Below are 26,222 nucleotides of genomic sequence, written 5' to 3' on the forward strand. Positions count from 1 at the left end.
CTACCTATCACAGTTGGATTTTAAAAATGTTTGCATTTAGCACAAAAATTATTTACATTTTGTTTACATTTTATTAGTAGTTGGAAATTTCTAATCAAAATGTTAAGCAAAATTCAGATTTTTAAGTCTGTAAAGAATTTCACTTATTAAAAGTAAATCTCATGAATGAAAAGAGAAATTTATTCTCATAAAAGCAAAGAAGGGAGTAAATAAACATTGAGAGATCTAAAGGAATACAGGATTTAATTTGAATACCAATTATTAGGCTCTGAAATATCTCAATTTGAAGGAAAAGGTTTTAATGGAGCTTCTATTTATAATTAGATAGTTATATTCTGTACCAGAATAGAATGAAATTGAAAATGCCTGTAACTGCATGATATCTATATTTGCTGAGACATTCAGAAGAAAATTAAAACATTTTTGACAGTTTTAATCATAGAAAGTATGTTAAAAAAAGTACTCTGTGAATGGAGGTAAAAAGACCACACTTATAAAAATATTGGGGCTAAAATATGTACACATTTCACTACAAAAATAGAATAGGGAATCTCTTCCATTTATCATCATTGGCTCTCAGCTTATTTTCCTCAGCACCTGTAAGAGGAAGTATTTTCTCAATTAAAAATGTAATACTTACAAAGCAAAGTCATTGGAAAATAGTCAACAATGTCAAAACTATTAATGAGAAAATGCAACTTTGAAGACCTTTAAAATTTTATGAAAAATTAGAAATAATACAGAAAAATTAATTTTACAGAAAAATATAAGTGACCAGGATATGATATATAAGTCAAAAAAACTAAGCAAAGTGTCTGGAAAATTATTCAGTTCATTTATATTCAATATTCAGATAGTCAAACTAAATTTGTTTTAATTACACTTTAAATATGTTTATTAAAAGAATTTATGGAACCTATAGAACCAGTGATAATTACATTTTCCAATGAATTAATTAAAATTTTGAAATTATATAATTTTAATAATGTTAATGCCCCCTTTAACTCTAAAGTGACCACATAGATACTAAATTGCAAGATCATCCTAACTAGAACCTTGTTCATGACTCCACTTTTTACCTTCCACAGCAATGTTCAGTCACAGAAGCTCAGATAATACACTCATTAATTCATTGATTAACTTATTCCCATATTTAACAAACAATAAGCTCCATCTATGAGTCAAATATTGTTCTAGTTTCATTGAATGTATTTTTGAGCAAAACAGGCAAACATTGGAGGGGGTCCAGTAATATACAACATACATAATAAATTTTAACATAGCATTGTGTATTAGGAATTATAAATCCTTTGGAAAACAAGCATTCAAGAAGGGTAAGGGGGCTTATGAGTGTGAGGATTGGTAGGGAGATGACAATTTGCAATATTAAATAGGTGAGAAGGTGACACTTGAGCAAAGATTTGGAGGAATTTAGGGAGTTAGCCACGCATTATCTATGGAGAGAGCAGGCCAGGGGAGATGAAACTGCTACAGGGAAGGGCAACAACGCACCAGGCATGTTTGAGATGCAGCAAGGAGACCAGAATAGCTAGAGAGGAATAAAGGGGCAGTAGCAGGATATGAGACATGAAGGGCAAGAGAGGGAATGCAGTGGGATAGAAAGAGGAGAGATACAGATGGCGCACTTCAAAAATCCTCTAAACACTCTTGTTTACACAACAGCTAGAAGAATTTTTATCTCATTGGATGTTTTGTGTTCTTACTTTTATATTAGCTTGGCTTTGTTATTAAATATCAGATATCCCATTTCTCTCCTGTCTTTGGTGAAGGATCTTAGATCTTTTGTATTTCCTTGATGCCTTGCTCTTTCAGGTTTGCATTCTCAGTCAAAAGAGCTCTTTGAAGTTTTGCTTCCTTATAGAATTCTTAAGAATCACATTTAATTTAATGGCTTTTTACTTTATATATGCTCATAGAGACTTTATGAAAAGAATCTTTTTGAAAATAAAATCACTGAATATTTGGTAATTTCCCAACAAATTATATAGGCCTTGCCATAAGCAATGGATTTTTTAAGTTAAAAAGTCAGCTTTATCTGCAGAATATGATGTTTGGAGTTAGAGCTGAACTCAGGGTCCTGGCATCACTAATTATTAGCTGCATTACCTTGTGCAAATAAGACTTTCTGAACTTCAATATCTATAAATGGGAATCAATAATAAGACCCACACCACAAGATCATTGTCAGATTTTTCTAAATGTGTGTGAAAATTTGATCAATTATGAAATGACGTACAAATGTTACCAACCATTATTATCATCAGTGCATTAATATAGCATTCCATTCTGAGCTTTAGAATGGAATAATTAGAAAAGCATTTTTCAAATGTCTTTCCTGAAAGCTTTATTATTCTGCTAAGAATTCCTAGTATTCTATTTTCAAAACATCTTAAAACAATAAAATATTTAAAGATATAATTGAAGGAAAAGATTTAAGCTAAATGTGTTATATTCTAGGGTTGTATACTTTTCTCCACATGAAACACATTTAATTTCCTAACATTAGCTCTGGCATTTCATTATATTTATGAATTATAAAATACCTCACATAGCAGCCTTGGTTTTTTAAATGTGGAATACAAAGTCATCACAAAAAGGACCTAAGAAAATTAAGTCCATATATACGCATATGAAAAGAGAGAAATGAGAAAAGTGAAGGAACAAAGAAAAGAAATACCAAAATCTTGGGGTCTCCTTTGCTTCACTGAGGTAAAACCTGAGAGTTCTCAAGGAAACTGATGATCCCGACTTTCTGTTGGTTGAATTTTACCAACAGGATATTCTTTAAGGAATGTTTTGTCCTCAGGTATGAAACTAAATAAACTCTTGGAATGCAATGAAATTAATAGTGCTAAGTCTGTTCACTAATGATGAATATATAGCTGAGATTTTTCACCATGTGATTTTTAGTCTTGATTATCTTAACAGTTGCATTCACTGTTGATGTCAATAATCACTGAGTATATTTGTCAAATTGTTAAGCAAAGTTCTAAACATATTCAGGAGGCTACTGGTGAACACTTGTCTGGATTTTCTTCCATTCATTGGGTTTCTATAGGCTTTATCTCTTGATAAAATATGCCTCCTTCATTTTTAACTTTTGTAGAGAGAAAGATGTTCATGGAATATAGAAAATATTTTTTCAGAAAACTTATTCAAGATAACCGAGGACACAAAATAACTTTTTTTAAAATCCAACTTATAAGCTTTAGGAATTAAGTAAATACAAACTTGTTAATTAACGGCATTATCATTTCGTGTTTGCCTTGTATCCTGTATGAAACGTGCTTCTGTTCTCAGCTAAAATTTTTAGACTAGACATAAATGAAGCATGCACCAAAGCCACAAGGGTTCGTCAACTTTCATGGGCACTTATGCTTCAAGGCAAATCAAAGGTGTTTTGACAATTAGCTAATAGAACAAACAAACAAAAGAACAGAGACAGATCTCTATGACTCAACTGATAGAGCTGGGGCATTTGCCGAGTTTCCTGGTAGATGTGGTTCCATAAAACGTCTAACATTAGAATCTGTGTCTTGGGAAGAAACCACCTCATATACCAAGAATGAACCCTGAGGGTGGTCTCACTGATAGTTCTCAGTGTACTGCCATGTTCCTAAAGTGTGAAGGCTACATGTTTATTATGATGCCTGTTACATTTTCTATAGTTAGCGGCAGGTTTGCCTTTCTCTGTGATATCCTTGAGCATACAAAAATGTTCATTTTGTTTACCCAAACTTTAGCATGGCACCGGGCATATGTTGTATGTTCAAATAATTATTTGATCAATGAAAATGAATGCTCCCTGACATTTTAATTTTCTTCCTAATATAACCTTTGAATGAAATATACAATAAATATAGAAGGGCATCCAAATATATATGTGCTTTTTTTTCACTTCAGTTTCTATTAGGGAAAAAACAGTCTGAATCTAAATAAGTCACATACAATGATCAAGCTTACCAAATAACTAGTAAGAAGTTCAAGTTTCCACTTTGATTTGCCCTTGCAGACACAGCCTGGGAGCATGGAGAATTTTCTGGTAACAAATGGGAATCTGGCCAACCAGTGATCTCTACATTAGCATTCTAATAACCAGAGGCCAACGTGCTATAGTGCTGTGTCAGAACTAATTTATGAGACTAGGTCCAAAGGCTCATTAAAGTGGTCACAATTCAGTGACTGCCCAGTAAAATTAGACTACAGTTTCATTCTTATAACACTGAATATTTTAACATACTATTAAGGACATACTTCAAGTGTTAAAACTAGCTTTGATGCTGTGACGGGAAAAACAACATTAGAAAGCTATTTACTTTTGTAGAAGATTGGCTCCAATCTCAGATTTTGGCTCAAAATGCTACAAATGTTCATATTTTAGAGCCCAGGGTGGGCTGTACTTGCATTTGCAAGTCTGGTACATTTGTGGGTATTTTTTGTTTTGTTTTGTTTCCTCAGAGTAAAAGCACTGCTGTGTAGCTCTTGTAAACCACAGGTCTGTGAACCCACCTGGCCAGGAAATTGCAGGCAGCACAGTTGGGAGCTGAATTTTCTTCTCTTCTGCTGCCAGACAGATCTCTCTACAGCACTCCTTTAATCATGCATCCTCCCCTGTGATGCCAGAGCTCCTGGGACGCAGAGTGCATTGCTTTACAGTCTGCTTTCCACAGCCAAACTGGGTTTGAGTGGCATAGAAGGTGTGACATTCAAAATCTTATGAAGAACAAGGAGAAGTAGTAGGGAAAGTTCTAGATTAGGTGTCTGGTGCAGCTGCAGTTCAATCTGCTGCTAACTCTCAGACAGTCCTGTCTGCTGCTGGGGCAGGGTATCACCTCTTTTGCTGGTTCAATGCTTGGCACATGGGCTTTGCTCAATAGGAAAGGTGGTTATAGTGAACTGAACTAACAGTACAAATAAGAAAGCCATTTAATTTCTCGGTATCTCAAACATCTATATATACGAAGTGGGAAGAATGGCTCCTGCTGTGCTTATTTCACAGGGTTGTTCTGAGGATCTCAACTAATAATAACTACCAAAACACTTTTTGGTGGTATGGTGCTTATACTTGGGTAATGTATGGTTATGTCCGTTCACTTGTCAAACATAACAGACTGTTTTCTTTATCTCCTAAATTTTTATTCAATGGAACAGTAATGAATCCCTAAATCTTCTAAATGTGAACAGTAAAAGATGCAGAATGACTTTTCCTGGCAGTCTGCATGCCATGGCTGAATTATTTAGACTTCTATTTAAACCTGGGTGAGGAAAAAAAAAAAAACCCCTAAGAATAAAGATTTGTCTTTTAACTAATCATTTCAGAAAAATGTTTCTTTTAGACTTATTCGCATTTAGAAGATACTATTGATAGTGTGGATGTCCTATTATAAATTAGATATCATTTCCATATCAAAGTTAAATATCTCTGAAAAATGACAGAGCCAGCAGGGATTGCTAGTGGTAGATTAAGTTGCAAGTGTCAGTTTATTGTAGCAGTGTAAATTATATTTAATTTAAAAGACTACGTTTAACTTTTAAAATGAGGGTACTCCAAGTTGAATCCATGGCAAATAAATAAATATAAAATATTTTCCTAAATATGTCAGGGTATCTCATAAAGCAGTATCTTGGAGGAGCTCTGATTTGCTGGATGCTAATAGATATATCGTCCAAAATATCCTAAATTCATGTATATGTAAGAACATTTGAGTTAAATACAAGTGAATCTTTTTTTGCAGTTTTATCTGTTAAGTGTGAATAGCCAAGAAAAGGATATAATGCAGCATTTTTACTAACAGTTTTACTGTGATAAATTTGTTTCCCGATACCTAATAACATCTCCCAGCCAGGCGCGGTGGCTCACACCTGTAATCCTAGCACTTTGGGAGGCCAAGGTGGGTGGATCATGAGGTCAGGAGATCAAGACCATCCTGGCTAACACGGTGAAACCCCACCCCTACTAAAATAAATAAATAAATAAATAAAATTAGCCAGGCGTGGTGGCACACGCCTGTAGTCCCAGCTACTTGGGAGGCTGTGGCAGGAGAATAGCTTGAACCCGAGAGGCGGAGGTTGCAGTGAGCTGAGATCACGCCACTGCACTCCAGCCTGGCGACAGAGTGAGACTGTCTCAAAAAACAAACAAACAAACAAACAAAAAACCTCCCAAAACATTGTTCTGATAAACACCACTTTAGAAAATATGTTGGCAACATGTGTTTGGTTAGACTCACTGGAGCCCAAAGTTATGCCTTTTGGTCTGTATAAATTTAATTAACAATAGACTTATTGAGCATCTATTGCATAAACAACAGTGCGTGGGGTGCTGAAGGGCATAAAAAGCTGAGTGAAATTATGACTGCCCTTTAGAAGTCCAAAGTCAAAGGGCACCCATACTCAGTGTCATGGAAATGGTGTAATAAAGTAGGTGCGAGGAGGGAGAGTCACATCTATTTGGGTGCAGAATTGAAAGTATCTTCCCAAGAGTCAAAAGCATGAAATAATAGAAAGCCATTGCGATCACCTTTAATAGTATGCTTACAAAGATTGGTCAAATAAATGTATTTACATGGCTGGTTAGTATTCTGGTGGATGACACTTTGGAATAGCACCCGTCTCCATTTGCTTCATCTCATTTGCCTCAAGTTAGAATAGGTTCAGCTCATTGACTTTTTTCAGTTCCATAACTTTATAGTTATTTCTGTCATGGCATCATGGTATTGCTTATTCAGTTTTAAAATAAAGAAGAAACAAAAATTGGCTAAATTTTTGAGAGCAGTTAATACATTTTTAATTAACTTACTGTGAAAAGATACAGTTAGTAGCCCAACAGGATATTTTTCAATTGTTTGAACCTGAGGTTTAATATCAGAGGGATAATTTTGGAGCAAATTTTACTTTTTTTATACTTTTTTCATGCTAACTTGAAATATTGAAACTTCAGAATGAGATGGGTCTATTCTCTGCTTAGAGAGAATCATGACAAAATGCAGATGGCCCTTCTCCCTTCAAGTGGGAGTGTGCCAGGCATCAGTTAGCCACAGGTAGAGTTCTCTTAACCTGTGGCTTGTTCTCTTCTGCTTTATCCCTATGGCTGAAATGGAGTGAGTGAGGGTCGCTAGCTCCTCCACACAGATGTGATGTGTAGTGCACCCAAACATAAATAAGCCTTATCAAAAGAATTCATTTAAATGGTGCCTGTTTGGTTTTATCAGTCCTCACTCAGAAGAATATAATTCTAATAGCCAGATAACAACGTGGACCAGCCTGGTATATAGGCGTCTGTAAAGGTACTTCTGCACAATTACTACAAATTTAACTAGGCTTTTTGAAATATGCCAATAGCATTTATTGGGAGTGATTAAACCCACATCATTTCTTGAGAACAACTTAAGAGCTCTGAACATTGATATTTTGTATAAATCTGTTTGTAAATCCAGAAAACAAAGAAATAACACCTTACTTTTTGTGTCTCAATGTTTTACTACAAAGCCCCTAGCTTATGAGAGTGTAGAAAATTGAACCTTGGTCATTCTTCCATTTACTCTACTTTGTGAGTAACTTACACAGTTCCAGGATAATCAGGGAACAAAACCTCAGGAGACCTCTCTGTTGTTGGTGACCACAGAGTTACTGCTAGGATGCCATACTGTGTGTCTGATCCCTTCAAGGCCAACAGCTCTTGAGGCATGAGAACCTAAGCCTTGGCTTCCAACATAGCTGGATTGTCCTGAATACCCAATTAATCTTGTATTTATAAAGTTCAGTACAAAGGGACTGTTCATTCATTAGAATCTTGGCAAAGCTTATGTTCACTATGATTACCTGAGCTCTTTGCCCACTGTACCCTCCTCCATGGAATACTTTCTGCCCCTTTCACCCTTCTCCCTGTCTACTAAAACCAGGTTTTAGATGATAAACAACATAGCACTGCAAAATATGTAAATATGCATACAGATATCCTTCACTTAGGATGTAGCTGCATCCCAATAAGCCCATGGTAAGTTCAAAACACTATGAATTGAAAGTGTGTGGCTGACTAGGAGCTATGGCTCACTTCCACTGCCCAGCAAAGCGAGAGAAGTGTAGTTTCTACAGAATGCAAATTGCTTTCCTACCATTAAAAGCTCAAAAATCGTTAAGTCGAACTGTCATAACTCGGCGACCATCTGTATTTAAGCATAAATTTCCATACATCCAAAAGAAAATTCTGCATTTGAACATGCTTCATTGTATATAAGTGGCAAAGTATTTTCTTTGGCATTTTTTAATACCTTTGAAAGGAGGTTAATGTGTGGAAATACTGAGTTTAACATTTCATGAAAGGTTTTTCATCGTATGAATATACTGTCAATCTCCTAAGTGTCTTTTCAGAATCACTGACAGTATATTATTTTTAAAAACAAGATAAATGCTACAATATTTTGTCAATAAACTTAAGTCTCAAGCTTTTTATTTATTGATGGGAATAATTTTACATGTTCATTTATTGGCATTAAGTCTAAGCTAGAAATATATAAAAGATGTCTGATGATATTTTCATGGGCATGTGCCCTCTACCATCATTACGGAGCTTAAAAAACTTGTAGAAATCTGTTTTTATTTTACATGCTTTTTTGATACAACTGTGTCACATCTAAAAGATTCAGACAGCCTCGATCTTGGCTGTGCCTTATTCTAAGTCATACAAGAGTCACTATCTTCATGATTGATTCTTGGGTCTTTCCTCTACACAGAACCCTAAATTATATCCCACTCAAATCAGGTTTGAAGCTCTAATTGGGGTTTCTAATGATCTTCTCACACCCAATAATCCACCCACAACATGTTCTCTTTTCTTAAATATACCAGCTCACGATCTGCTAAAACCACTTGCTCACTAAAACCTAATGTCTCTGGCCCAGCATGGTGGCTCACGCCTCTGTATTCCCAGCACGTTGGGAGGCCGAGGCGGGTGGATCACTTGAGGTCAGGAGTTGGAGACCAGTCTGGCCAACATGGTAAAACCCTGTCTCTGCTAAAAATACAAAAATTAGTAGGGCAGAGTGGCAGGTAACTGCAATTCCATCTACTTGGGAGGCTGAGGCAGGAGAATCACTTGAACCCAGGAGGCAGAAGTTGCAGCGAGCCATGGGCAACAGAGTGAGACTCTGTCTCAGAGAAAAAAAAAAAAAAAAAAAAACCCTGTTTTCTCTGACGTGAATATTTATCAACACATAATTTACAATTTTCATTCCTATTTTCTTTTTAAATTCTTTATTAGTTATAAATTATATACAGAATAAAATAAGTAAGTTATGAGGAATAATGCTATAATTTAAAGCCATGCTCTTACCACGCAATTTAAGAAATACTAGCTTACTATTAATTTTAATGTCTTCTGGGTGTCGTTTCCAAGTCCCACACTTTTTCTACTCCTTTAGAGGTAATCTTCATCCTGAATTCCTTGTTTATCTCTGCCTTCTTTTTTTAGAGAAATTTTTATTTCCATAGGTTTTGGCAAACAGGTGGTATTTGGTTACATAAGTTCTTTGGTGGTGACTTGCAAGAATTTGATGCACCCATCACCCTAGCAGTATACACTAAACCCAATTTGTAGTCTTTTACCCTTCACCCCCTCCCACCTTTTCCCCTGAGTCCCCAAAGTCCATTGTATCATTCTTATGCCTTCGCATCCCCGTAGCTTAGCTCCCACTTATGAGTGAGAACATACGATGTTTGGTTTTCTATTCCTGTGTTGCTTTACTTAGAATAACAGCCTCCAGTTCCATCCAGATTGCTACAAATGGCAGTAATTTGTTCCTTTTTATGGCTGAATAGTATTCCATCATATATATATATATATATATATATATATATACACACACACACACATATATATACATATATACACATATATATACATATATATACACACATATATACATATATACACATATATATACATATATACACATATATACATATATACACATATATACACATATATATACATATATACACATATATATACATATATACACATATATACACATATATACATATATACACATATATATACACATATATACATATATACATATATACACATATATATACACATATATACATATATACACATATATATGCATATATACATATATACACACATATATATACATATATACATATATACACATATATATACATATATATACATATATACACATATATACACATATACATATATATACACATATATATATATACATATATATACACATATATATACATATATATATACATATATATACACATATATATATACATATATATATACACACCACAATTTCTTTTTATTTTATTTTATTTTATTATTATTATACTTTAAGTTTTAGGGTACATGTGCACAATGTGCAGGTTAGTTACATATGTATACATGTGCCATGCTGGTGTGCTGCACCCATTAACTCGTCATTTAGCATTAGGTATATCTCCTAATGCTATCCCTCCCCACTCCCCCCACCTCACAACAGTCCCCAGTGTGATGTTCCCCTTCCTGTGTCCATGTATTCTCATTGTTCAATTCCCACCTATGAGTGAGAACATGCGGTGTTTGGTTTTTTGTCCTTGCGATAGTTTACTGACAATGATGATTTCCAATTTCATCCATGTCCCTACAAAGGACATGAACTCATCATTTTTTATGGCTGCATAGTATTCCATGGTGTATATGTGCCACATTTGCTTAATCCAGTCTATCATTGTTGGACATTTTTGGGTTGGTTCCAAGTATTTGCTATTGTGAATAGTGCCGCAGTAAACATACATGTGCATGTGTCTTTATAGCAGCATGATTTATAGTCCTTTGGGTATATACCCAGTAATGGGATGGCTGGGTCAAATGATATTTCTAGTTCTAGATCCCTGAGGAATCGCCACACTGACTTCCACAATGGTTGAACTAGTTTACAGTCCCACCAACGGTGTAAAAGTGTTCCTATTTCTCCACATCCTCTCCAGCACCTGTTGTTTCCTGACTTTTTAATGATTGCCATTCTAACTGGACACACCACAATTTCTTTATCCACTTGTTGATTGATGGGCCTTTGGGCTCGTTCCATATTTTTGCAATTGCGAATTGTGCTGCTATAAATATGCACATGAAAGTATCTTTTTCGTATAATGACTTCTTTTCCTCTGGGTAGATACCCAGTAGTGGGGCTGCTGGATCAAATGGTAGTTCTACTTTTAGTTTCTTAAGGAATCTCCACACTGTTTTCCATAGGGTTGTACTAGTTTACATTCCCCCACCAGTGTAGAAGTTTTCCCTTTTTACCACATTCATGCCAACATTCATTATTTTTTTATTTTTTTATTATGGCCGTTCTCGTGGGGGTAAGGTGGTATCGCACTGTGGTTTTGATTTGCATTTCCCTGATCATTAGTGATGTTGAGCATTTTTTCAAATGTTTGTTGGCCATTTGTATATCTTCTTTTAAGAATTGTTTATTCATATGCTTAGCCCACTTTTTGATGTGATTATTTGTTTTTTTTCTTGCTAATTTGTTTGAGTTCTTTGTAGATTCTGGATTTTAGTCCTTTGACAGATGAATAAATTGTGAAGATTTTCTCCCACTCTGGGTTGTCTGTTTACCCTGCTGTTTCTTTTGCTGCACAGAAGCTTTTTTTTCTAGTTTTATCCCATGTATTTTTATTTTTATACAATATATCATTCAATTTTGCAATTAAATTTGCATGAAAGAATTCATACTGTCAGTATTTTTCCAGGGCATTATTTTTGTTCAGTGTTAGGTTTCTGAGGTTATCAATATTTCAATATTTCCTATGGCCCTAATTCATTTTCTCTCTCTCTCTCTCTCTCTCTCTCTCTCTCTCTCTATCATTTCTCTACTGCTGTATAGTATTCCTTTTGGTAAATATGCTATCATTTGTTTATCCTATTAAAAATACAATGGATATTTCTGTTTTTTCCAGGAATCTTTTCAATTCCACTGTACTACAATGAACACACTTGTATATATCATATGGTACACATGTGTAAAAGGTTTTTTAAGTGTGTACTTCCTGGATCACAGAGTTTGAACATTTTAAGTTTATTAGAAACTGCTGAATTATTTTTCAAAATAGTTTTTACCATGTACATTTATATCTGCATTCTAAACAAATTCTATTTGCTCAGAAATGCCAACATTTGATATTACTAGGCTTTGTAAACTGTAAATTCAATGGGTTTTATTTGTATCTCATGATGTTTTAACTTGCATTTCCCACTACTAATGAGGTTGAGCATTTTTTCATGTGTTTATTCACCATTCATGTTTTCCCTTGTGTAAAGTGCCTTTACTAGGCTTTTTATTAATTTTCTATTTGCTATTTTGACTCTCTTTACTATGATATGCATGAGTTTCCTATATATTCAAGAAACAAATCCTTTGTCAAATTTATGGTTCTTTTCACTATCTTTATATGGCTTTTTATGACCAGAAATTCTTAATTTTAATGAAGCAGAATTTATCAATTTTGTATTTTAAGGTTAGCGATTTTTTATGTCTGGTTTAAGATTATCCTCCCATATTCTTAGCTCAAAAAGATATTCTATTTTATTGCTTTCTAAACATTTTATATTTTTTCCTTTCATATTCAGGCAATAGTAATTGATTTTTTTGGTATGGTGTAGGTAGATGTTCAATTTCATATTTGTTCTTGTGGATAACCAATCATTCCAGCATTGTTTATTTAAGAATCAGTCTTTCCCTCACTGATCTGCTATGTTGGCTCCATGTGTTTATATATGTCAATTGTAGGCATGTACAGTTTTGTCATATATATGTGTGTGTATTTCATGTTCATTGGTCCCTTTCCTATCCCTGTACCATTACTACAGCCTTAATTACCACAGCTTTAAAATAAATATTGATAAGGCATCTTTACCAAATTCATACCTTTTTTTCCAAGTGTATCATGGCTATGTTTGGCCTTTGTTCTATTGTACAAATTCAGAATCAGCTTGTCAAGCTTCAGGCATATACATAAAAAATATTGGGGATTTTATTGGAATTACATGGAATCCATAATTATCTTGAAGAGAACTGACATATTTATTATATTGAGTCTTCTAATTTTTCTGTTTATATAAGGTAACTGTAAAATTTTTCAATACAGTTTTATAATTTTTTTCATTAAGTCTTTCAAGGGTTGTAATAGATTACCCCTTAATACTTTGTTTTTTATAGTATGTAAATAATATACTTTAGACTATATTTTATACATATGATTGTTGTATAGAGCTATACAATTGAATTTTGTATACTGGCTTTGTCTTCAATCAACTTATTAAACTATCTTATTAATTGTAATAATCTGTGGATGCTTTACAATTTTTTACATGAACCCACATATCATCAGCAATTAGTGACAGTTTTATTTCTTCTCTCTCATTTCTAAAATTGCTTTCCTGTCTTACTGCACTGACTAGGACATCTAGTACAATATTATATAAAGTTTAATATAGTGGGTGTCCTTTAAAATTATATGATCTTAAAGCAAATGTGCCCGATGTCTCACTAGACATAATTTCTTGAAGCATTAGGTATAATGTTTAATATAGATTTTTGTAAATCTTTTTTATTAAGTAAGGAATTTTTCTTCTCTTCCTAGTTGCTAAGGATTTTGTCACATATTTGTCACCTATGTTGAATCAGATGATTATATGTCTCATATTCTTTAACCTGGGCATCGTGACCTGTCCCCGCTGAACCACAAGGATGTAAAAACTAAAACTCATGTTCTGGCTGCAACAAATATCTTTAAGGAACAAGCCAGTTGCAGTGTTCTTTTTCCATTTGAATTCCTGTTTCCACTCAGGTGGAATGTTCTTCAAATCCCTTATTTTCTTGCTAGTTTTATGTTGCATTCTTTAAAAGGATACATTTATATTTTATCCAGAATTCTTGGATGTTTTCAGTGGTGGATAGCTCAGTGTATTTAGTCCACTGTGCAAGAAATAGAAGTTTTTCCTTTCCTTTCTGTCAAAATAATATCCCTCCTTTCTTGAAGCACATCTCCTTTAGATTTCCCTTTCTATCATCATTTGGAAATTGTAACTTTGTTCAATCTAGTTATTTATATTACTTTCCAAACCTTCTCCTCCCAACTTTCCAATTTCTTAACAGTTTTACATATTTCTTTAAGATTGAGGTTGGTCAATTGTACGCATAGACTGTTTTGTCACATACTTAAACCTCTTTTTGTCTAGCCCAGAGACAATAATATTTTCAGTTTATGAAGGCAAAGTATGTGCTCTCTTCTCCTTTTGACAACTTTGGAATTAAATAACTACATATTCCAGTTGCTGAGTGCATTTTGCTGTTCCTTTAGTAAACCTGGTATGATTTATGATCAAATCCTTCTAGCTTCCTTTTCTACATAAATGGAAAATACATCATAGGAAATTTAATAAGTCCTCCTATGAACAGAACTCTATTTCATACAAATGTTTATGCATACTGAAAAATTCTTAGCGAAAAATGAAAATCAGAAGAACATTTCATTCTCTTTTTGTTTCATGAAGCATTTCTGGCCAGTCACAGCGGCTCACGCCTGTAATCCCAACACTTCGGGAGGCTGAGGCAGGAGAACTGCTTGAGGCCAGAAGTTTGAGACAGCCTGGGCCTCCTAGCCAGACCTCAATTCTACAGAAAATTTTAAAAATTAGCCAGGCATAGTGTCACATGCCTGTAGTCCTAGCTACTTCAGAGGCAGAGGAAGGAGGAATGTTTGAGACCAGGAGTTCAAGGTTACAGTGAGCAACAATTTCCCCACTGCACTCCAGCCTGGGCGACAGAGCAAAACCCTGTCTTTTAGGGAAAAAAGAAAAGCATTTTTGATTTTCCTCATTTTGCTCAACATTTTGATTGTTTATAGTACTCATTGTTTTCTAATATGGTATATAGTTTTTATTTATTATGTTTGTTTCTCACTATCTTCCCCCAGTAAAATGTAAGTTCTACAAGGGCAGAGATATAATCTGTTTTGTGCATGACATATCCCAAACAGTGCCTGACATAGAGTAAATGCTCAATAAATTTATGTTGAATGAATCAATGGTGTACAATATTTGCATACACAAATAGTAAAAAGAAAAATAAAAGTTCATGATTTACTTTTCTCAAATGGTTTCATATTTTCTGAATCAGTACTGTTTTATTTTATGCTTTCAGATATCAACATGGCAGGAGAGCCCAAACCATACAGACCAAAACCTGGAAACAAGAGGCCCCTTTCTGCACTTTACAGGTAAGTAGATAAGCGCTGTTTTACTCTATATATTAGTGAAATTTTCTTGCAGCTTTATAAGGCAATATAATTTGTAAGGCATCCACTATTTAAAATAATAATCCTTATTTGAATAAGGTACAACAAATGTTGTTGGTCAACATATAAATATATCTTGCTGCATTGGCAAGGATCTCAGATGCCTAACCTTCTCATATCTGCTTATACAACCATTCTACAAGATACTTATCTAATAAAAATCACTAATGACTCTACCTGACAAGTGGGTGGAAAGGCCAATGTCAGTTGACTTTTTTTATTTTATTTTATTTTTTGAGATGGAGTCTCTTTCTGTTGCCCAGGCTGGAGTGCAGTGGCACAATCTCAGCTCATTGCAACTTCTGCCTCCCAGGTTCAAGCGATTCTCCTGCCTCAGCCTCCCGAGAAGCTGGGATTGCAGGTGCCCACCACCACACCCAGCTATCATTATTATTATTATTTTTAGTAGAGACACGGTTTCACCATGTTGGCCAGGTTGATCTCAAACTTCTGACCTCAGGTGATCTTTCTGCCTCAGCCTCCCAAAGTGCTGGGATTACAGGCGTGAGCCACCATGCCCAGACCTTGGTTGACTATTAACTGCATGCCATGTTCTATAGCTATTTTACATATGTTGTTTAATTTAATTTTCACAAGACTCTTGCAATGTAGATATTCCTGTTCTCATAATGCAGCTCAGGAACCTGAGATGCAGTTTCTTCGTGATTTTTTTCAAGGTCACACCACTGGTTAACAATGGCATCAATACTCAAACTCATGCCCTCTGTACCTTAAATTCTTTCCACTCAATCAGTCAGCCTTCTTTATTACAAAGTACATGTTTCTCTCATGCCTATTTTTCCCAGCCAACAAATATAGTCCTTCTCTTCTCCAGAGAGACAGATCCAATTCCTTTAACCTTTCCTGAAGTGGTTGGGTCTGACTCACTTAACACTCTGGTCTTTCCCCTCTACATGCCCCAATTTGTCAGTGTCTATATCTATACGGAGAATCCAGGTGAAGAGAGTAGACTAGATTTAGCACCTTTGTTGTTCTGTATATACTTCTATTATGTTAAGTAGAATTGAGTTGATTTGGGGTAGAGTACAAGAATAAACTTATATAACTTTCAGTTCTTTAAGAACAGCCACTTCTGAAAAAAATTATGTTCTGCTGTTAAACCATATGTCCCACTTCATGTACTTTTGCCATTAGTTTTTGTACTGTAAGTGCTGACTTTGTGTCTATCGCTGTTAAATTCTCTTTTGTTAGATATAGCCAATTGTTCCAGGCTATTGAGATCTCCTGTCATCCAATTTATTTAGTTTTCTCCCAGATACATATCATCAGTCCATCAGTATCCGCATCTGAAGAGTTAACATAAAAGTGTTGAGCAAGGCTTCCTTTTTCTCTGATATCATTTGGATAAAGGAGAATTAAGTTATATGTGTTAAAATTGATTATTTTCTGATTTAGTGTAGTAAGAAGAGTGCTCAAAAATAGCCTGGAGCACTTTCCTTGTTTTTGTTCTCTGAAAACTAGCATATCTTCTTTTCAGCCACTTATAACCTCATTTTTTGAACTCTAAGATGAGGGTCAGAACTAGATCACTTCTGAGGTCCTAGTCATGCCTAGTACCCCAGGGCTCTCTACTGTATGGTATTCAGAGATTTTTAAAGCTGTACTGAAAAATACATCATAATTTATCTTATTTTGGTTGTTTTTGTTTTAATAAAACATTTTCTTAAAAATGGAAAGCAATAGAATATAACAAATGTTGATAGTGGGTCATGGGTAATATTGACATTAAAGAGCAGAGGTGATTTATCAACAAGAAGCAAATGACACATTCTGTACCTTGTTTGAGATAAAGCAGATGATTTATAAAACCGAGAAATTTTTATCAGGTTTATTTGTAAATGTATACATTAGTGCTGCAGCTAATGCAGAATATTTGAAAAGTCATATTTTCAATTACTGCTAAAACAAGCTGCCAATGGCTTTTTTTCTCATCAAAGAGTTGCTACTGTCTGTGCAATGATGTTAATTTTCATATTTTCTCTTTTCTTGGATTGTTTTGATTTTCTTATGAGAATGGAAGCTCATGACATGAATGTCATTTTAGCTATTATTTCTCTATTACTGTTATGATCAATTATGTTCAAAAGAACTAGAAGCAGAATTCCATTTAAATATGCTATATTGCATACAAGCCACATTAGTGAGGAAGTACTTATTTATCCTCCTTTTATCTGTTTACACAAATTAAGGCTGTACACTGGAATTGCAAAACAGTAACAAAGGGGATACAAGAACATGAATGTATAGCTGAGGAAGCCCTTTAATATACATTTTCTCATTCTCACGTAAGCTTAAGAAAAAAATTACCTTAATTTTATGTGGACAAACTATGTTTTCATAGTCATTATTCATCTGTTCATCAGATAACTCTACAAAATTGGTAGTATATACTATGCTGTATAAATGAGAAACCTGAGTTTCCAAGACAATCAAGGGTTTGTTCAAGACAAGATCACAGGATTAGGAAATGCGCTCTGGTTTTCAGCCTTCATGTCTAGTATTCTTACCACTAGATTATAGCTTATAGCTCCCTGTATTTAGTCACTTGCTACCATCTAAACAACACAGATAGGGAAAATAGAGATTTTCTGAGCATCAAACCAATCATCAATACTATTACTGTCCATGAATACCATGCCAGCAAGTGGCAGAGGAAATACTATGCAATAAACACTACATAAGAAAAACAGAGATACCACCTATTTGTGTGATCGTAGGGCACAGGTTTTAAGCTTTAAGTAAGTAAGTTCTTTTTGTAACATAGTAGTTGTATAATTTTCCTGAGAGGATAGAGTTGCATAAATGAGGTAAAAGCACTTAGTTCAATGTAGAGAATATGGTGGCGGCTTGGAAAAGGGATGGTTTCTGCTTTCCTGTTCTTTGCATCTCTGAGTCTGTTTTCTGCTTTTTGTTTTTTTTTTTGTTTTGTTTTTTTGTTTTTTTGTTTTTTGAGACAGAGTCTCAATCCGTCGCCCAGGCTGGAGTGCAGTGTCGTGATCTTGGCTCAGTGCAAGCTCCTCCTTCCAGGTTCATGCCATTCCCCTGCCTCAGCCACCTGAGTAGCTGGGACTACAGGTGCCAGCCACCACACATGGCTAATTTTTTGTATTTTTAGTAGAGGCAGCGTGTCACCGTGTTAGCCAGGATGATCTCGATCTTCTGACCTCATGATCCACCCACCTCGGCCTCCCAAGGCGCTGGGATTACAGGCGTGAGCCACCGCGCCCGGCTTCTGAGTCTGTTTTCTTATCTGTAAAATGCAAGAGGGGGGATCGTTTCACTTGTTCATTCATTCATTCATTTATACAAGATATATTTAGTGTGTATCTACTATGGTCTAGGGACTGTAATAGTGCTTTTCTAGGAAACTAGCATAGAAAATGGCAAGAGCAGGGTGAAGAGAGAGCATAACATAATGAAAGGAAGTTATTTGTATGAAGGTAGCCTCTGATTTACCTTCCTGCTCTAAACTGCTGTCTCTACAACTATTCTATTTGGACCACTAAGTGAACTGCCGCCAGACTTTCTTCTTCATGTACATCCACTTTATCTCCAATACCAATCACAAAGTGGTATTCACATGAAATATCCACTGAGGCATAACTTTGATTTGTTTCTTCTTTTAATAGGATTTTCAACTCAGCCAAGCAACCTTCAATAAGGCCTTATGATGTGCTAAGTAAACATGGTGTACATAGAAAATAAAACAGTGAGACTTCAAAAAGCTTACAGTCTTATGCATAAGTTAGATGCACAGATGAATAAAGACAACTGAGAAGTATGCATACACGTCTAGAAGAGAATAAATGAGAAAGTTACTGATTCTGCCTAGGGGGAAGGGAGTAAAACATCTGGAAAGTTAAAGGAAGAAGACAACACTTGAGCTGGCTTTTGAAGGGAAAGAGAGAGGGAAGGGCATCTCACAGTAGGAGCTAGGATAGTCTACTTGGTGGGGAATGGAAAACTGGGACATTATGGTGCCCAGGCTGTGAATATATCTATATATCAGGTTAAGGAAAGCTGACTTTTATTCTGTAGGCAACAAGGAACCACTTAAACATGGTGACTGATTGGAAATGGGGTGTGAGGAGAGTGAGAGTCACAAATATGTCCAAGGTTTTCTAGTTCAGGCTACTGAGGGAATGATCACATGAGCTGAATAGAAGAAATAGGAAACATATGTTAAGCAATGGCAGGCTCAGGTGTAAGGTCGAGGAAAGGGAGCAAAAAGGAATTGTTTCAGTCTTGGACATGAATTCATAAAGACAGAGAATTCATTAAAATAGCACTTGCAATAAAAATGTCTCCCATTAGAGTCTATTTGTAAATGAAACATAATTAATCATTTGTGAACATTTCATAAATATTGGACCTGGTCCTAATGGTGAAGAGCTAATCCATTCTCTAGGGAAAACATTGTAACTTTTAATAAATTGCTGCTTCAAATATGTTATGTACATTACACAATATCTGTGACACTCTAAAATAATAATTCTCCCCCAGGAAGTGAGTTTTCCAGCATGCCAACTTTCAATTAATGCTCAATAATTGGTAAATGAGAATAATTGTATGATGGTTTTACTTCTGTTTGTAAAGTAGACAGACCTTTCCTCTTTGATGGAAAGCTAACAAAAAATATCAGAGAACAAAGACACTATTTATCAGAGCTGAACAAGAATGGATTTTTATTCACCTAGAGGTGACTCCCTCCTACTGGCAGGGAACTCATCTCAGTAAGACATGTAGTATACATAGTTTCATCCTATTGATTCTGTAAAAATCAATCATCCGGTACTATTGCCAAATATTGCTTTTGGCTATCATACGAATGCCTCTTGTAGCAACCTTCCCATCCCACCCAGATGACCATGAGAATCAAGATTGTCACAAGTCATTTCAAGAGTCTTTAAGATTGTCACAAGATAACCTGCAGTTACAGCCACCATTTTAAGATCATCACAATTGGTAGTGGTCACCATGAATGTGGGTTATATTACAGTAACTCCAATGATAAAAAATAACTTTCAGAGCACAGACCAAGTAAGGTGACTGCAGCAAAATATCTCTGGTGATTCATTCACCACTGGACCTACATGAGTTTTGTTTTCATCCTTCATGGTGGCTGTAGCACAACATGGGAAAAGGGACCCTTGAATCACCTAAAATGTCCCCTAGAACCTTGAAAGTAGAAATGAAAGTAATGGAAGCTAATTTCAGCTAATGCTAAATGGCAAAAATCAATATGAAGGAAAAACATCCTGGTCATCTTCACTTCATTGACTTGTACTGTTTGCTGAGAAATGTTTACCAATTAGCTACTGATCATTTTATTCATTTTCTGTCTCCTTTTATAACATCAAAGATAACACACATTCCCTTTCAGAAGCTTAATATTTCCATTATCATTATCTCCCTTTGCACTGGCAAAGGCTTCCTTCCATTTCACCTACCCAGCCAGATGGGTCCATTCAAACTACAGTGTGAGGAGGAGAGGGAAATATTTTCTCCTACCCGCCATGTTAATACATCCTGTCCTTCTGAAACTGACACAAGACCAAACACTGGCCTGCCTCCCTGGTTTACTTTGAATGTATGTTATTGCTTAGGTCTACATAGCAATTGCAGTCTCTTTCTGCTCAAGACCCTATCTTTCCTATGCAACCAAATTACTGATGTATGGTTATCAAGATCTACAAGAGAAAATACCAAAAAGAGTATATATTTCTAAAACTCAAACCTGAATATCCATACATCTGGGTAATTGAGGGAGAGTTCTCTAATTCAGAAATCTCCACAAATGAATGTTGAAATGCTTTTGTTCTAGAAAAGGTGTCAAACGTTCACTTTATTGATGGTTTAAAATTGCGCAAGTGTTTTACGTGTGCTTGTTCAGTTTGCTTGGTGGGAAAAATGTTAGACCTACCTCCTAAAATAACCTGAGCATTATCAGTGCTTTGAATTTGATCTTTTGTTCCTCAGCTTTTTGGGCTGCATAAAGGAAGATATAAAATTTCCTAAAAGGTAATGTATTTAAGGAGCCTGCAACTATTAGAGATACTCTACAAATTTTAGTTATCCTCATCATTATGATTATTCAAAGAAAACATCTATAATAAAGTATTTTAGGAGGTTTTTCTTGTTTTTTGTTTGTTTGTTTGCTTTTTAATACAGGGTCTCGCTTCATCACCCAGGCTCGGGGGCAGTGGGCATGATCTCAGCTCACTGCAACCTCCGCCTCCCAGGTTCGAGTGATCTTCCCACCTCAGTCTCCTGAGTAGCTGGGACTACAGGTGTGTGCCACCATACCTGTCTAATTCTTTTTTGTATTTTTAGTAGAGACAGGATTTCGCCATGTTGCCCAGGCTGGTCTCAAACTCCCAGGCTTAAGCAATCCACCCGCCTCAGCCTCCCAAAGTGCTGGGATTACAGGTGCGAGCCACTGCGTCCAGCTTTGAAAGATTATTTTATATGTTTTTAGCTATGATGATGTTGCTAAATCTCACACAGTCAACTAAACAGGTTAATGTTTTCTATAACTTCTTTAAAAATAAAATTTTTTAAAAGATTATTTTACTTATAGTATGTTCCTCACATTTTAACACTAAGCAAATATAACTTATAGACCTTTTATTTAAAATGTTCAAAAAAGTGCTGACACAATACCCATTAAATAGTTCTGCTGCAGGCAATTCTCTCTGCTAGGCTAAAGAATGACCTATTTGCAGTTTTCTGTTATGTTTTTAATGCATGAATATCCATTAATATCTTCTGGCATATAGAAAGAATAGGGTAGAGGTAGAGGGAGAACTTAATGCAGAGAATCCATCTCTAAGACCTTTGTGGTTTATGTTGCTAGTCTTCAGGTTATTTGAAAGACTACATTTCTGTTTGTTTGGTTTGACATAGTTTATGATAAAAATCAAAGGAAGTAAAACCATGCAACCAATTTTAAAAAGAGAAAAGTAGGAAGAGTCAATAATTCAGTGGAAATTGAGGGAGGTGGGCAGGTAGGATCAAGCAAATCAAGCAAAAGTTTAATTATACTAATAAAACTTATGCAATCACAAAGTATTACATGAGCGCAACAGACTTAGTCATGAGATTCCTGGTAGTCAAGGCAAAAACAGGAGCAAAATAATCTATGTAACCGTGTAGTAAAAGAAAATACTTGAATATGTGTGAGAAGAAACTATGTTTCCCTAACTCTGTTTTCTGATGTAAACTTATTATGTAGGCCTTCATAGGAAGTCATCTAAACAGCATAGCAAGTACCCCCTTGAGTAGCATTTAGACAATACATGCACGCATGTGCGTGCGCACACACACACACACACACACACACACACACAGGTTTTGAAGCTGATGCCATTTTTCTTATGAACTCAATAAAAGCCAAGGATAAACTGTAGTAGAACAAATCACACGATATTCCTTTCTTTCCTGTTTCTCCCAAGGCAGTTTAGTATACTGTGACAAATTTATCATCCTATAAAATTCTAGTAGTGTTCCATATAGCTAGATCTATAGGCCAGGCCTTCAAATTACCACATAGCTGCATACTTGGAGGAGATAGAAAGCAAAAGTGGGCTGACCCCTTGGTTGGCTTATCCACTCAGCTTCTAAGTCTAGAAGAAAAAGACAATGCTCGGATGTCTAGAACCTGTAACAGTGACCACTTGACCTGCTACTTAAGACTCCTCTTTCTTTGAGGTAGGGAGAAGTGGAAAAGGAATAGTAAACCAAGCATGGGATAGAAAGGGCTGAAATTTCACATCATTCTTACAGTTGGCAGGTGCCAATGAAGACAGGCAACTGATTCTTTCTAACTGTTGATTTTACTACACCTTGGAAACTGTAGCCTGTCATGAAATTGTTGCTTTCTTTTATATGTAAAAGCATGGTTCTGTGCTGAAGCTAAGATCTCTTCATTAGCAGGACTCACGTTATTGTCTCTTATGCTATATTCTCCTGGCATCTCACTGTGGGGTATTGCGGTTAGAGCACCAACAACAGTGCTAGTCCCTACTGGAGCTTAGCAGGAACGTGTGCATCCCATATTGCTGGGTCATTGCGAAAGTGCTCCCTGCCTGGGATGAAGATGCTTTGTGGGTTTTATCTTGCAAAGGGCAATGCCCTTGCTTGCTTATAAGTTGAAGTGTCTTCATTGTCAGTGTTGATTTCATTTGTTTTCATTATTTTGTTGGTATTGTTCATTGTCTTTCTATTCAGTGACCTGTTTCTTGTTTTAGGACAGTCCTTAGTAGAGAATGTAGGGTCTTGAGTGTCCAACCTATGATAAATTCGTAAGTCCGTTGTTTGTTTTAATTTTGAAGTGTTATCTCATTCTCTTTGTGCTCACCATATCACCTTCTCCCCTTCTCCTTCTCAATCTATCCCTGTATTCAAGATTCCAGATTCCAGGATGTGTTTTTCCTTCCATATTACTGTATGGAGGGTAGCATGAAAGAAATTGAAATGTCTCTAAAGATTTATCTCTAAATGAATCAAATTAAAGACTAAAAATTTTTAATGTTACAGTGTTACTCTCTCATCATACTGTTGGGGAAATGTAATTAAAACAAATATTTTCCCAAGTCAGAAATCCTCTCCACAAAGCTAATAGAGAAAGAAAAAGCTTGTATTATCGAATAAACATTAAGCCAAACTGTGGTGCACATCACAGGCAACCTAAGAGACTGAAGACAGAAAGAGTTCTTACCTTTTTATGTAGCTAAACACATGCAACCTATTACATACATATTTTCAATATAATCATAACTAGTCCTCAAGTAAGAGGATTGACAGCACCATTTGTCATAGATCCTTCATTCTAACTTTTCCTGGTAATTGGGGTGACCATTTATTTATGTTAGGTACTTGACTTTATGCAAAAGAAAAACAAAGTTTTCATATTCTCATGAAAGGAGGTAGTTCTGCAATTTGGAATAAGCCTCCTGCCCCCACTCTGCCTCCCCAGGTCCTTGAGAAAGACATTCCTGGATCATAAAGCTGACAAAATGCCAATCTAGTCTTCAAGTGGATTTATATGTATTTAAAAAAGAAGATGAAGTAATTGCAATTAACAGTTTTCTAAAGTAAATCCCCAAAGCAAAAGAAAGGGAGGGAAATTTCTTTCTTTATTTTCAATAAGGAGAATTAAGCCACCTGTTTTTAATTTGTATTTGTCCTTGGAAGCATAAGGAAGAAAAATCAAGGTTCAGAAAAAGTGAGCAACCAGCCAGGAAGTCTAAAAGCTAGGGCTCGGGTTCAGGTTTCCTGCCTCCAACTCTAAAATCATTCTGTATTTTTCTTCTAATTTTAGGTTTTTAGGGTTTTGTCTCATTTTTTTTAAACAATAGTACAATTGAGAGTGCCATTTAAGGACTGACTACTGAAGATTGATGGAAAGTTCCTCTTTTTTCACCCGTTCTCTAGCAGTTAGAAGCCTGTGCTCCACCTCCTGGTTGCTCCTCTAAAGCCCCTGCAGCCACATCAGGGCTGCTTCTATAACACAATCTTCACACATGCAGAGATGCTTTAGCAGCAGACTGACTGTGTATCTTCTAACAATGAAATAAATGGTAATAAACACTTTGACAATGTGTAGAAGAATGTTTGAGCCCATATAAAATGAGGAGAGGAGAGAAGAAGAAATGAATATTAATAGTGTAGATGGACATGATTAATGAGAAACCAAACAGCCCTTTTTCCTCGGTCATCTAGTCTCACTCTTACAATGTGAATGATTTTTTTAAGACATATAAAATCATTTTACAAAATTGGCAAATTCTATTATCTTTGTAAAAATGTATTTTTCCCTAGTCCATTAAAGTTTGAAAATATTTATTACAAATTATAAGCTAGAAGACTTTAGGTTATAGAAATATTTTTAATGTCAATTATGAACAAGTTCTGCACAGTAGAAAAGTGGCTTATAGGTTTTTTTAGTGTTGGTTTTAATTATATTAATTAGAAAATAATCTACAATTTCCTTATAAAACTTACATAAACTATTTGGTGTCTTTGTGAGAGTAATTCTTCTGATGGAATTATAAGTACTAGAAGTAAAGCTAGATAGGCCTCCTTTTTCCATGTTTAGACAGAAGGAAAAAGGGAACACCACATAGTCTCACTAGATTATCAGTTGGCTGTACATGATGAATGTTTCACACAAAAATTCATTATTTTAGAAATTAATTAACTGTTAAACTTTCTAAATTTCTTTCCAGTGGAATTATAACATGATTGATAATTTATTTTTATTGGTATTTCCAAATATCACAATACTTAGGGATCTTCTTCCAACTCTGAGAGTTGACATCTATTTTGCTTATGTTTATTATATGAAAGAATCAAAAGACAAGGGTCTTGTTTGAATTAAGCATATTACATTGGAGCTGAAACTGAGATGCCACATAGTTTATGTAGAGTTTGGGAGTGCTTTTTGTTTTTTTATAATTTCAACTTTTGTTTTAGATGTAGGGGGTACCTGAGCAGATCCATTACCTGGGTATATTGCATGATGATGAGAGTTTATGTTTTAATATTTGTTTGACATTATCTCCTCTTCCCACTCAGTCCTGAAGATTTCAGTGTTCATTAGAAGCACTGGACTGGAAGTCAGGAAACCTGCAACTAAGTTGTGTATCTGCTACTACCTGCCCAAACTAATTAAGTGATTATAAAAAAAAATTCAACCTCTTTTAAGCCCCATTTTCTCATAGTAAAATGAAGGAGTTGAATTAAAACACCTCTTACTTTATTTCCATTTCTAACATTCTGGGATTCTGCTGTTTACTTCCCAATCT

General features: G+C 35.3%; 1 protein-coding gene across 9 annotated transcripts in view; it reads left to right on the top strand.

The window, feature by feature from the left end:
- The window catches only part of RALYL (RALY RNA binding protein like), a 722,957-nt gene that overhangs the window by 557,879 nt on the left and 138,856 nt on the right, over positions 1-26,222 (top strand). For all 9 annotated transcript variants that reach the window (XM_054498886.2, XM_054498887.2, XM_054498885.2 and 6 more), the window contains one exon: positions 15,240-15,315. In XM_054498886.2, coding sequence (XP_054354861.2) covers positions 15,240-15,315 — 76 coding nt within the window. The remainder of the gene's footprint in view (positions 1-15,239; positions 15,316-26,222) is intronic.

This window comes from Pongo pygmaeus, chromosome 7 (assembly GCF_028885625.2).
Source record: "Pongo pygmaeus isolate AG05252 chromosome 7, NHGRI_mPonPyg2-v2.0_pri, whole genome shotgun sequence".
NCBI classification, from domain to species: Eukaryota; Metazoa; Chordata; class Mammalia; order Primates; family Hominidae; genus Pongo; species Pongo pygmaeus.